The 12,983-nt window shown below is 48.5% G+C and overlaps 1 protein-coding gene across 6 annotated transcripts in view; it reads right to left on the bottom strand.

The window, feature by feature from the left end:
- Positions 1–12,983, bottom strand: part of DLG5 (discs large MAGUK scaffold protein 5) — a 148,804-nt gene that overhangs the window by 68,060 nt on the left and 67,761 nt on the right. For 5 of the 6 annotated variants that reach the window (XM_015456126.3, XM_074001713.1, XM_005565351.3 and 2 more), the window contains exon 2: positions 10,706–10,774. The exons of the other annotated variant lie outside the window; for it this stretch is intronic. In XM_015456126.3, the coding sequence (XP_015311612.1) occupies positions 10,706–10,748 (43 nt within the window). In that variant the 5' untranslated portion in view covers positions 10,749–10,774. The remainder of the gene's footprint in view (positions 1–10,705; positions 10,775–12,983) is intronic. 6 annotated transcript variants of the gene reach the window in all.

The following is a 12,983-nucleotide window of genomic DNA, read 5'->3' as shown; positions in this document are numbered from 1 at the left end:
ACTGCATTCCAGCCTGGGTGACAGAGCAAGAATTTGTCTCTAAAAAAATAAATTAAAAGATTACGATAGAGGTGAAAAATTCCTGTCACCTAATGACGTCTTGCTGATTCTGACCCTCTGTAGCCCTAGGCTAATATATTAATGTATTTGTGTCTTAGTTTTTAACAAAAAAAGTTTTAAAAGTACAAAAATAATTTAAAATTTTTAAAATAGAAAAAGCCTATAAAATAAGATACAGTGGCACAATCTCGGCTCACTGCAACCTCTGCCTCCTGGGCTCAAGCGATCCTCCCACCTCAGCCTCCCAAGTAGCCGGGACTACAGGCATGTGCCACCACGCCCAACTAATTTTTTTGTACAGACAGGGTTTTGCCATGTCGCCCAGGCTAGTCTCAAACTTCTGAGCTCAAGGGATCCACCTGCCTTGGGTTTCCAAAGTGCTCGGATTACAGGCATGAGCCACCACACCTGGCCCAATGTGTTTGTGTTTTAAGCTAAGTGCTATTACAAAACAGTCAAAAAGTTAAAAATATATATATAAAGTTTACAAAGTAAAAAAGTTACAGCACGCTATAGTTTACTATTGAAGAAGGAAAAATATTTTCTATAAGTTGAATACAGCCTAAGTGTACAGTGTTTACAAAGCTTACAGCAGTGTACAGTCATGTCCTATGCCCTCACATTCTCTCCTCACTCACTCACTGACTCACCCAGAACAACTTCAGGTCCTGCAAGCTCCATTCATGTAAGTGCCCTGTACAGCTGGACCATTTTTTATCTTTTATTCTGTACTTTTGCTGCACCTTTTGTTTTCTATGTATAGACACACAAATACTTACCATTGTGTTACAACTGCCTACCGTAGCCAGTACAGTACCATGCTGCACAGGTTTGCAGCCTAGGAACAACAGGCCATATCATGTAACCTAGGTATGGGGTAGATACCATCTAAGTTTGTGTAAGCACACTCATGTTTACACAATGACTAAATTACCAAATGACAACGCATTTCTCAGAATGTGTCCCTGTCATTAAGCAACACAGATTGTGTTTAAAAGCCACCAGTACCATGACAACCAGGATTTCTGTGCTCCAGGCCACACCTTTGTGGTCAAAATATTCTTTGGAGGTGAGGCCAGGGGTCAGCATCTCCCCTCCCCAAAGGGGTCTCCTCTACAGCTTCAGAAGCCTTCCTACACCTTTCCGCCAAGAGACCCTCAGCTTCACTGCTGCCCCCAACAGTTTTGCGGGTCAGGTGGGTGATGGTGCTGAGTCATCTGACTGACTATAACCTACCTGACTCTCCAACAAGTGGGGCTTCCTTTGAATGTGCCTGCTACTCAACCTCTAACCAAGCCCAGGGGGAGGTTATGTTCCAAGCATTGATTTCACCGTCGCAACAACCTCACAGGTGTGTACTGATAACATCATCCCCATTTCACAGGTGAGAAACTGAGGCCCAGCAAGGTTAGGTCGTTGACTCAAGTGCCCAGGCAGTCTGGATTTGAAGCACATGTGCTTCACCCTCATGCCTTGCTGCCTCCCAAATAACAACCATCAGTAACATGCACTTCAAGCCTGGCAGGTTTTGTTTTTTGTTGTTGTTCTGTTTTTGTTTTTTTGAGACAGAGTTTCACTCTTGTTGCCCAGGCTGGAGTGCAGTGGTGCAATCTCGACTCACTGCAACCTCCACCTCCTGGGTTCAAGCGATTCTCCTGCCTCAGCCTCCAGAGTAGTTGGGATTACAGGCATGTGCCACCATGCCCAGCTGATTTTTTATATTTAGTAGAGATGGAGTTTCACCACGTTGGCCAGGCTGGTCTCAAACTCCTGACCTCAGGTGATCCGCCCACCTCAGCCTTCCAAAGTGCTGGGATTACAGTGAGGCACCACACCCGGCCATGCCTGGCAGTTTTTGAAATGCTTTTCATACATTATCCCGTTCAATCCTCATAAGGTAGATATCACTGTTATCCTCATTTTGCACATCGGGAAACACAAGCTTACCAAGGTTAAATAGTGTGTCCAGGTCACAGAGGTATGGAATATGGACCTCTAAATGATCCTAGAAACCAAGGTATTAACCTCAAAGCTTGCACATTTTTGGATCTTAGGACCGCTATATTTATCTGACACTCTGAAGAGCTTTTGTTCATAGACGTTATGTCTAATAAAATTTACAAGACTAGAAATCAAAACCAAGAAGAATTTTTAAATATTTACTTATTTTTTAAAAAGTCAAAACTCCATTGTATATTCACATAAGATTTTTTATGGGACATTAACCACCCTTTCCATTACAAAACAAAACAATGCAGCAGGAAGAGTGCCATTGCTTTGCATTTTGTTACACAGGCTGTTTAACATCCAGCTTCACAGAGACAGCTAGAGTCTCATCTCTGTGTAATGTCACACACCCAGGATGGAACCTTTAGAAAACTGGACTCTACACCCATGTGAGGATGAGAACATAAAAGACCAGTGGCCTCCTAGTATCATTATGAAAACAGTCTCACCTCACGAGCCCTCTGAAAGGACCTCAGGGACATTAGGCCACACTTTCAGAATGGCTATTATATGCTATAATCAAGTTCAAGAAATAGTAGAGAAACATCAAATGTTCAGTTTCACAACAGAAAAGCATCATCAGGCCCAGTAACCTGCCTTTGGGAAGATAAGAAATTTTGAATTTCATCCCCATTTTGTAAATGAGGCAACAGAAAGATGCAGCCCTGACTTTCGAGGAAGCTGGAGAGAGGAGAGGAGGCAGCAGGACAGAAGGAAGGGCTCAGAACCATCCCAACGCTTCCCATCTCTGTCTCCAGACGTCTCAGTCTACAGCCATGAGGACCTGGGGGTGGCTGGCCACACAGATAAAGTAGCAATGACATGTGCCAAGCACTGCCCAAGCACTGGGTTCTGTGCTAAAGACACTCCACCTTCAACTCATTAATCTCCGCAGCTCCCTACGGGTGTAGTGCTAGGATCGCTCCTCGAGAATCACGTCCAGAAAGACTACATGGCTAGGAAAATGGGATTCCCATGCAGACTCAGATCTGACATCAGAGCCAGCACCTCAACCACCCCCACAATACTGCCTCCTAATAGGGAAGGATTCCTGTTCCATTTCTCCTGGCCCAAAGGCTTGAGCATACAGGACATATACAGAAAGTAAGGTCAACCAGACCCGAGATCCATCACACAGCAGGCTCTCTGACCCAGCAGAAAGTGCAGCCCATGCCTCTGGCCTTTTGTAGTTGGGGGCTGAGGAGGGCCAAGGAGGGCCACAGGGGACCTCATGACCAATCTCAAGATGTGCTACACCCAGAAGTTCCAAAAGAACAGCAAGGGTTGCAGAAAATCCTCTCGATCCCCATTCAACTGAAGTTTTTGTCTTTTTACTTGCATCTAGAGGTTGACAGATATTCTGAAAATGATGCAGCCCTACCATACAAATGGTTGTCAGGATCCCTCAAATGGCCACTAAGACCAAACTCCACAGTGAAGGAGCTCACTACTTCCCAGCCGCACCCATCTTATCTCTCCCCCTAAAATGATGCCCTCTACTGAATTAATCTGTCTCTGGATATTCCCTCCACTGACCCTTGATCTAACCCCTAAAGCCCACAAGGAACAACTGGATTTCTTGTATGCAATAGACCTGTAAGCATTTGAAGACAACCATGAAGTTCCTTTACCACCATATGCCCATCAGAATGGCCAAAATAAAAAGCAGTGCCACCAAATGCTGGCAAGGATACAGCTGGATTCTCAAAACTGGAATTCTCAAACACTGCTGATGGGAATACAAAGTCATGCAGCCACTTCAGAAAACAGTTTGACAGTTTCTTATAAAGCTAAACATGCAATTGCCATACCACCCAGCAATCCCATGCTTAGGTATTTTACCCAGGAGAAATGAGAATTTATGTGCATACAAAAACCAGCACACAGCTGTTCAGAGCAGCTAGGGAATGAATAAACAACGGTGTTATGTCCTTATGATGGAGTATTACTCAGCAATGAAAAGCGATGAATGATACAACTGTGGATGCACGCAGGGTGTGGGGGAAGCTGGAGTGCCCTGCGTTAAGCAAAAGAAGCCCAACTCTAAAAGGTACAGACCACACGACCACTGATATGACATTCTGGGAAGGGCAACACTACAGGAACAGAAAAGAGATGAGTGGCTGCCAGGGACTGAGGGTGGGGAAAAGGGCAGACTGCAAAGGTGCAGAGGGAATTTTTAAGATACAGAAGGAAGTGTTCTGCATCTTAAAAGTAGCAATGGTTGCATGACTATTTGTCAAAACTTGAACTGTATACTTTAAAAAAATACACTTTAGTGTATGTAAATTATATCTCAATGAACATAACCTTAACAAAACAAAATTTTTTTTGAGACAGGGTCTTGCTCTGTCACCCAGGTTGGAGTGCAGTGGCACAATCATGACTCACTGCAACCTCGACCTCCTGGGCTCAAGCAATCCTCCCACCTCAGCCTCCCAAGCAGCTGGGACTACAGGGGTGTGCTACCATGCCTGGCTAATTATTATTATTTTACTTTTTGTAGCAACAGGGCCCCACTATGTTGCCCAGGCTGGTCCCAAACTCCTGGGCTCAAGCCATCCTCCTACCTTGGCCTCCTGAAGTGCTGGGATTATAGGTGTGAGCAACCACACCCAGCCTCACAACATTTTTTTTTTAAGAAAACCAAACTGTGATGCCCTGAATGCAGCCATCATCCTACGAGTGATGTTGACAGGTAAAGAGATGAGGACTAACCTCCTCTGCTGTCACTGTGGTTATTTACAGTAAACTTTTTAAAAACAGGCAAAACAAAAACTAACATCAAGCTGGGTTGTCAACAAAAGCCTCCAAAGTAGCTGTCAACAAAAGCTTCCAATGCAGTTCTAACCTTGTACAGTTGTTCTTCTGGACTCAAAAGCAAAGCTGTCAACTCTCCCATGACCTCAGGCTTTCCTTACCCAAGTCTGGCAACCCCTGGAGAAGGAGGCAGATTTTCCTTTTCCTTTTGTGTTCAGGATCAGATTTCAGAGGTAAAGGATTTGGTTTGGACTAAAATGGCCCAAAAGAGGAAGACACCAGACCAGGAACAGGCTCTGGATGGTGGACAAAGAGCAGCTGGTGGCTGCTCTTTTCATCCCCATTTTATAAAGGAGGCAACAGCAAGACGCAGCCTGGCTTAGAAGGAAGCTGGAGAAAGGAGAGAAGGAAACAGGACAGAAGGAAGGGGCTCAGAGCCATGCCAACACAACCCATCACAGTCTCCAGCCATGAAGACCTCGGGGCAGCCAGCCTCCTTCTGACCTGGGTGTAAGAAGGAGGACAGAAGGGAGTGTCCCCATCACAGGAATCCTCAGCTCCTTGTGTCAGTTGCCCTGGCTGCTACTGTCACTACCACCGAGGCTCAGCAAATGGACTGGCGGGTAGGTGGATTTCTCAGCTGCCACCCTTTGTCCTGGGCTCCCTCACTGTCATGCTCCCACTGACCCTGGAGGCGCCTCCTTGGTCTTACAGCTGGGCAGGTCTCATCTTTGCTTCTAGGCCCTGTAGGCCTGTGCTTCCAGGAGCCAGAGAGATGTCCAGGTAAAATTCCTAGCCACTTCCAGGCCCTGGCTACCAGGGAGAGGCAAAGCAGTGGCAGAGCACAGTCATCAGAGCACCAAGTCATCCTCACCTACAACTCAGGACACCCACAGCCGTCCAGGAAAGACCCAGGCCTTGCCTGGGGTGAACGAGTGCTTCTTAAAGCACCTAAGTTTCACTAGAGAACCTGCTAGGCAAAATTTCAGGTCCCACCTGGACCCACTGAATCAGAAACCCTGGCAGTAAGTCCCTGCAGCACTCCGTGTTGTAAAAGCCCTCCGGGTGATTCTGATGCCTGGTACAGTTTGAGAACCTCTGTTCCCGGCCAAAGTTGCATTTGCTGGCCAGAATGGACTTATTTCTCCCTTGTTTTACTGGCTATCCAGCAGCCACTGCCTTTAAAGGAATCCCCCATTGATGTCATCAACAATGAAGGCCAAAGGGGGACACTCCTCCTTAGTCAATGAGTACGTGACTCCAGATCAGTGTTTCCCCAGCTTGGAGTGAAAGGAGGTTAGATTCCATTGCTGCAAGTCCAGGCCCCAGATCTCCAGCCAGATCAAAGACTTGCTTTCGAACCCTTGACTCAGGGTCTGCTTTTCAGAACCCAAACCACCATAAGCAGCCATGGCCAGCTACTTCCCAGCTGCGTCTGAGTCCAGAGCACCTTTCCTAGAAGGCCCAACTCAAGGGCCACTTCCTCCAGGAAACTTTCTCTGATTCACCTCATCAGAACTAACTGCTTCTTCCCGGGTTACTTCTTTCTTTCTGCTCTACACAGAGCAGAACAGCCAGTCGTGCCAGACAGTACCTGTCTCCCTGGCAGTGTGATAACATGAGGGGCCATGCTCACCGCGATCCTTATAAGTACCAAACACCTGCCCCACGAGGAGGAGGCATTCCCATCTCTGTTAAATTGGCTTTGCAAACAGTTATCCCTGATCCAAAAGTCTGGGCCAGGAATGAAGGATCAGAGGTCACAGGGCGTCAGTGGGCAGCCCCCACTTCCCTGATGGCTCACCCCACCTTCCCCTGTCAACCAGCAGAAGCACTTTCAAGGAATCTTCCCTGGGATACGAGAGAAGCCCTCCAGCTCTTTCTCCTGCCAATAAGCCTGGAGACCTCTCCATTTAGTAAGACATCTCCTGCTATTTCAATCTTCATGGAATTTAAGGCTCGCTTTACAAGAGATGCCCAAGAATGTCTCTTCTCCTCCTTAAAACCTCCCCAGTTTTCCAAGATGAGAAATAAAAGGCTACTGAGAAATTAGGTCAGGATGAATGGGGAGGAAAACAGTATTGATTGCCTGAAACTAGTGCGCAGTCCCAGGCAGATCCACAGGGTAGGGTCGGGGGCAGGTCACAACAACAGGCGCAGGAGGCGGGGGAGGAGGGCCTCAGGGAAGCTGTGTGTGCTTAGCTGATGAAAACCCATGAAAACTGCCCGAGGAGGCCTTGGCACAAAGACCTGCCGCCCTCAAGGCTGTTGGCAAAGGTGAGTTGAGAGTAGGGCCAGGCTGGAGATCTGAGACCGGACAGACCGCCTGAGAGAATGCTGTCTACACGCCCAAGGCTTCAGCCTCCGATTTCCTCTCATGCCGAATACAACCTGCCATTCTTTTCCCAGCCATTTCCATTTAGGGAGATGTAAATGGGAAAGTGGAGGTGATTTTTTTTTTAGAAGGATCTTGCTCTTGCCTTTCCTCAGGTTCCTAAGATCACCATGTGACCTTACCAGTGGCCCCTCCTGCCAGGGCAGTCAGTGTGTGCTTGTAGAATTCTGCGTCTCATCAGGTGTGGCTGAGCCAGCTGGAACTCCCTGGCAGGTGCTGGAGTGCTCCCAGGGCCAGCCCCACCAGGCATTCCGCCCCGAGGGACTGGTGCAAGCCTGGTACAGACATTCCGGTTCTCTTCCCAGAGATGAGGTTGGGCCAGTCCATCTCAAACTGGAGGGCTAGTAAGCTGTAGAAACCCTCAGAGTTTCTGATGCAGCAGGAATGGGACGAAGCTCAAACCTGCATCTCTAATGAGTGTCCCCGTGGTCCAGGGACCAGGCTTTGTGAGCCACTGGTTTCGGCACGAACAAGCAGCCAACTGTGGTCACTGAGAGGAGGCCATACTGAGGGACTCTGGAACAGGTTCCTTTGCTCATAAAAACCCCACCTTCTTCTGCCACTCACCGCAGATGGCTACAGAGCACTTGGAATGTGGTGGATCTGCCTGAGAAACTAGACATTTAAATTTCATTTTAATTCATTTAAATTTAAGTAGCCACTTGTGGTTAGTGGCGCCCATACTGGACACTGCAGACCCGGACACTGTCAGGTCTGGATGTGATGGCTGGAGCTGCCGCTACAGACACCCCGCCATGAGACCGTGGGAAGACAACGCACAGAGGAGGACAGAGTTGCATCCCCCTGTACTGGCTGACCTCAGCACAGCCTCATATGGGAGCTCATACATTTCCTGATTGGTTAAGCTGGTATGAGTGGGTGTTCCCTGATGCCTGCACCCAAAGGACAATGGCAACCTCAAGAAGAAAAGCAAGAGAAGCAAAAATCGGTTCCCTGTGAACTCAAGAGGCTCTGCCCAGAAGGGATGCAGCCACTTATTTCAGCATTAAATATCCAGACACAGACAGTACAGACCCAGCCTGCTCCAAGAAACACATCAGAGCCCTGCCCTCTGCCTGCCTGTGATGCCCAGGAAGAGCATGGGGATACTGTTGACGGCTCCATCGCAAGGACTGAGCCAGCTTCAGGTGAGTGCAGAACCAACTGGTGGGTCACGGCCACGACGCTTCTTCCAGAGTAGGCTGGGGTCCAGCTGCCCAAGAAATATCTTCCTACTCAGGCTAGGAATTCCGCCATCAGCAGTAATTGCTATGGGTTAGGCAATACCCATCTCTAGAATTCCCTTTTAGAATGCACATGTGCCTAGGAAAGGTAACGATTTAACCCTTGAAATGCCGATGGGAATGAGTTTGCTGATCGCGATCTGTCAGACAGATACTGGTGAAGGGTGAAAAACCAGACAGGTCAGAGGAGTATGCTCAGGGCTTAGCCAGTCCACCTTAAAAAGCCTCACCTTCCCCATCTACAGATCCTGACTGTCCCACTCCATGCACTTCCTGAAGGGTGAGTCCTATCTTCCAAATTCCAACAATCCCATCATTCCATTGATGTGTCTCCGGGCACCAAAAGCAGGCAGAACAAAGTAATAGGATACCGTTAGGAGCTTTGAATTGCGGTCCCAGAAGGGCCCGCCCTGAGTCCTAAACAGGATGAGGGTTATAGGGGGAACTGTGTTTTTATGGGTGGAATTGTGGCCCCCCAAAAGATGCTAAAGTCCCAATCCAGTAAATGTGAACGTGAACCTTATTTGGAAAGGTCAAAGCATTACCTTTCCGAGGCACATCTGCATTCTAAAAGGGGAGTCCTGAGAGGCGCACAGCAGTTATTGCTGATGGTGAAACAGTCTTTACAGATTATCAATTTAAGATGAGGTCTTGCTACCTGTAAGGCAGGCTCCTAGGCCAATCTGACGAGTATCCTTATTTTTTTTTTTTTTTTTTTATTTTTTTTTGAGACGGAGTCTCGCTCTGTCGCCCGGGCTGGAGTGCAGTGGCCGGATCTCAGCTCACTGCAAGCTCCGCCTCCCGGGTTCACGCCATTCTCCTGCCTCAGCCTCCCGAGTAGCTGGGACTACAGGCGCCCGCCACCTCGCCCGGCTAGTTTTTTGTATTTTTTAGTAGAGACGGGGTTTCACCATGTTAGCCAGGATGGTCTCAATCTCCTGACCTCGTGATCCGCCCATCTCGGCCTCCCAAAGTGCTGGGATTACAGGCTTGAGACACCGCGCCCGGCCCAGTATCCTTATTAAAAGGGGAAATTTGGAGACAGACACACACGGAGGGAGAGTATCATGTGAACACAAAGGCAGAGATCAGTGTGATGTTGGCAAACCAAGGAGCACCAAGGATTACCAGCAAGCCACCAGAAGCGAGGAGAGAGGCCCAGGACAGATCCCTCCCTAGCACCTTCAGCCCGCGTGGCCTCACTAACACTTTGATCTTGGGCTTCTGTCCTCCAAAACTGTGAGACAATCAATTTCTGCTGTGTAAGCCACCTGGTCTGTGGCACTTCATTATAGCAGTCCCAGAAAACTAAGATGGAACTCCCCCGCTGGTCACTGTCTTCCCTCCCTTCACACTGCCTTCCCTTACTGCGGCTACTTATTTAACTGTTTCCCACCAAAAGACCCTAACATCCAGGAGTGTGGGGCCCACATCTGCCTAATTCGCCACTACAGCCCAACCCCACCTCTGGCACACTGGAGGTGTTCAGGATTTGAACTGACATACGAAAGAGCCGTCCTGACTAGTCCTAGAATCTCAGGCATGTGACTTCCCCTCCCAGAATGTCAGTTTCCCCATCTCTCTGCAGGGTGAAAAGAAAATAGTCGGAGTAGATGACTTCTGTGAGTCCTTCAGGCTCAAATACGCTGGAACTCACCACTGAAGGTGTCTGCATCCATCACAGTCAGATCAGGCAATGAGAAACCCCACTAGAGGTGCTAAAATAGAGGGAATGGGTCACAGAGGTGTGGGAAGGCTGAGACTACTGCGGCCTTCCTGCTGGACTTCAGTGAACTCAGAGAAGGGCTGGCCTCATTTTATGGGCTTTCTGAAACCCATGTTCAGAGAAACATATCCAATTCAGCGTGGACTGGCAATGCCTATCCCCAAGGAAACTCCAAAAGGGGTGAGTCTCCTGGGCAGTGGCCACTGAGTTACTACGAGGCCTGTAGAGTGGAGGTGGGGATAGTGGGACAACAGGCTCCCCTAGAAGCCCTGTGCCTGGACAAAGTGAACAATGGCAAAACATGTGCCTCCCAGCACTCACCTCCCCACCTCCCTTCTAACATCAGAAATGGGTTTTTGCTGATGGAGACAATGTAAATGAAATCAACAGAAGATGATCCTGTGAGTAATCTGACAAGGGAGAACCAGCTTCCTCTCCCATGAACCCCGGCTGTCTCGGCTTCCACCCAGACCCCTGGCCTACCAGGTGTCCTCCCTAGAAGGCAGTACTCACCCACACTGCTGAGGGAGCTGCTGCTTTCTGAGTCTGAAGGCATGGTGGACAGGACGCTGTAGGTAGAACCTGGGGAAAGAGGGGAGACCGTGTTACTAATCCCAAGGGGTCACTCGTCTTCACCCCAAGCCACTGTCAGACCAGTTGATCATCAGTCAATGCCAGGCCATGAGAGCCACATGCACCAGGCACTAGAAATACACATCCAGGGGCCAAGCAGAGGAGGCACGCTCAGCAGATCTGGACTTCGGTGTTTCTGCCAGGCCTCCCACCTCACTTTATACACCCCTCCTGCTCTGGGCAGGCGCGCAGAGGGGAACTTGGAGTCAGTCAGCTGGCTTCTTGTTGGGACATCTGGGGAAAGGTTTAGCAAGGCAGTGACATGCCCCAGGTAAACATGGGATGTGAGGGTTTCCTACAGATCTCTATCAATATGATTCTGGCTTCCATGCGGGGGTAACAGAGCAGAAATTAAACAACTGAACTATCTGTTCTTTCTCTGACTGCTCTGCTCTTAGGTTCTAACTGTATTCAAGCTCAGTTCTTAACAATTTAGTTAGCATCTCCCCCATATTAAAAGTTACTCCTAAAATGATAAGCAATTATACCATCAGCAAAGTCAGAGGGTAGCACTTTTTTTTTTGTTCACACTTAATGTTAATTCCTGGTAGTGGACACACAACCACTGTGGTTTGGTTTGAATTCAAATATTTTCAAAACCAGATGTTACCCTCCCAGCAACAGGAAGCCCAGTTTCTGAACCTAGCTCTATGTAGGTGCCCATAGCTGGGTCGTGCTGAGCAAGTAGCTTTTGTTTTCTGGAACTCTGTTTCCTGGTCTGCAAAATGAAGGAGTTCAACCAGATGGCTTATAAGGTCCCTCTCCCATCCCATTTCAGCAATTACGTTTCCATGATTAACAGAAACAGAAGGTATGCTTTGCTCAAGACTATGGATGACATAAAATTAAAAGGGAGGGCAAACTGACTCAGAGACTAAATTGGGAGTGGACAAAGCATAACACACAGAGATGGCAGGTCAAATAAAACAAGGACGAATCCAGTGTTTTGTTCTTGGAGCCAAAATAACTATACAATGAAGAGCAGTATGTACCAGGCCAAGTGGGTGAGTTGGAGACGGAATTTTTGCAATAAGGGCTTTGAACAAGCCTTAGGGCTCTTGTGTCAGAAAGCTGCCAAGAACTAATGAGATCCTGGGCTCCACAACCAGAAATGTGGGGACCAAATTTAAGGAGCTCCCAGTCGGGCGCAGTGGCTCACATCTATAATCCCAGTGCTTTGGGAGGCAGAGATAGGCAGATTGCTTCAGCTCAGGAGTTCGAGACCAGCCTGGGCAACATGGTGAAACTCCATCTCTACAAAAAATACAAAAAATTAGCTGGGCGTGGTGGCAGTCACCTCTAGTCCCAGCTACCTGGGAGTCTGAGGTGGGAGGATCACCTGAGCCCGGGGAGGTCAAGGCTGCAGTGGGCCATGATCATGCCACTCACTTCAGCCTGGGCAACGAAGTGAGATCCCATCTCAAAAAAAAAAAAAAAAAAAAAAAAAAAACCACTCTTCCACTGCAATTCTTGACTAGCCACCCTACACGCATCTTTGAACGGAAAAGAGGAGAAATGAAGAAATGGGGGTAAACGGGAGCAGGGGGAGGGAGATGCACGGTAGGTGGGAGGCCCCTGGGGACAGAAGAGACCTTGAGGGGAAAGCAGGGAGACTTTGCTGGGGAGGTGAGGACCATGCAGGAGGGCAGAGAGACAGACTGCAGGCAGGTGAGCTAGCAGGTGTGTCCATCAGAAAAAGAGATGAAGTGGGAGAGAAAAAAGAGACAAGCAAGCAAAAAGCAACTTTGGTAATGGCAAGCACTAGGACAGGCATGACTGGCAATGACCAGTAGCCTCATTATCACATTTTCAGAGACTCTCTGAAGAATCTGAAGGCGTTGAGCATGGGCTGAAGAGGATGACTAGGGAGTGGGTAGATGTCTTGTCCCTCAATACGACTGTCAGAAGGGATTAAATTTGTTCTTGATGGCCTCCTGCAGCCAAACCAGGAGCAGCAGGTATATGCTGGAGAAAGCTGCACCTCCACACAGGTCTGGATGGCCACAGTCAGCACTGCCAGGTATGAAAAGCCTGGGAGTGAGAGGGTGAGGGAGTGAGGGAGGCCCAGCACTCAAGTGGCATGGATGTCATGGGGAAGTCTGCACATCTGAAGGGAGATGAAACCAGAAAACCCAGTTCAGTCTTGAAATTCTACGAT

This window comes from Macaca fascicularis, chromosome 9 (genome assembly GCF_037993035.2).
Source record: "Macaca fascicularis isolate 582-1 chromosome 9, T2T-MFA8v1.1".
Classification (NCBI taxonomy): Eukaryota; Metazoa; Chordata; class Mammalia; order Primates; family Cercopithecidae; genus Macaca; species Macaca fascicularis.
Note: the sequence above shows the minus strand (reverse complement) of the source record. Positions and strands in the feature narration are given on the sequence as shown.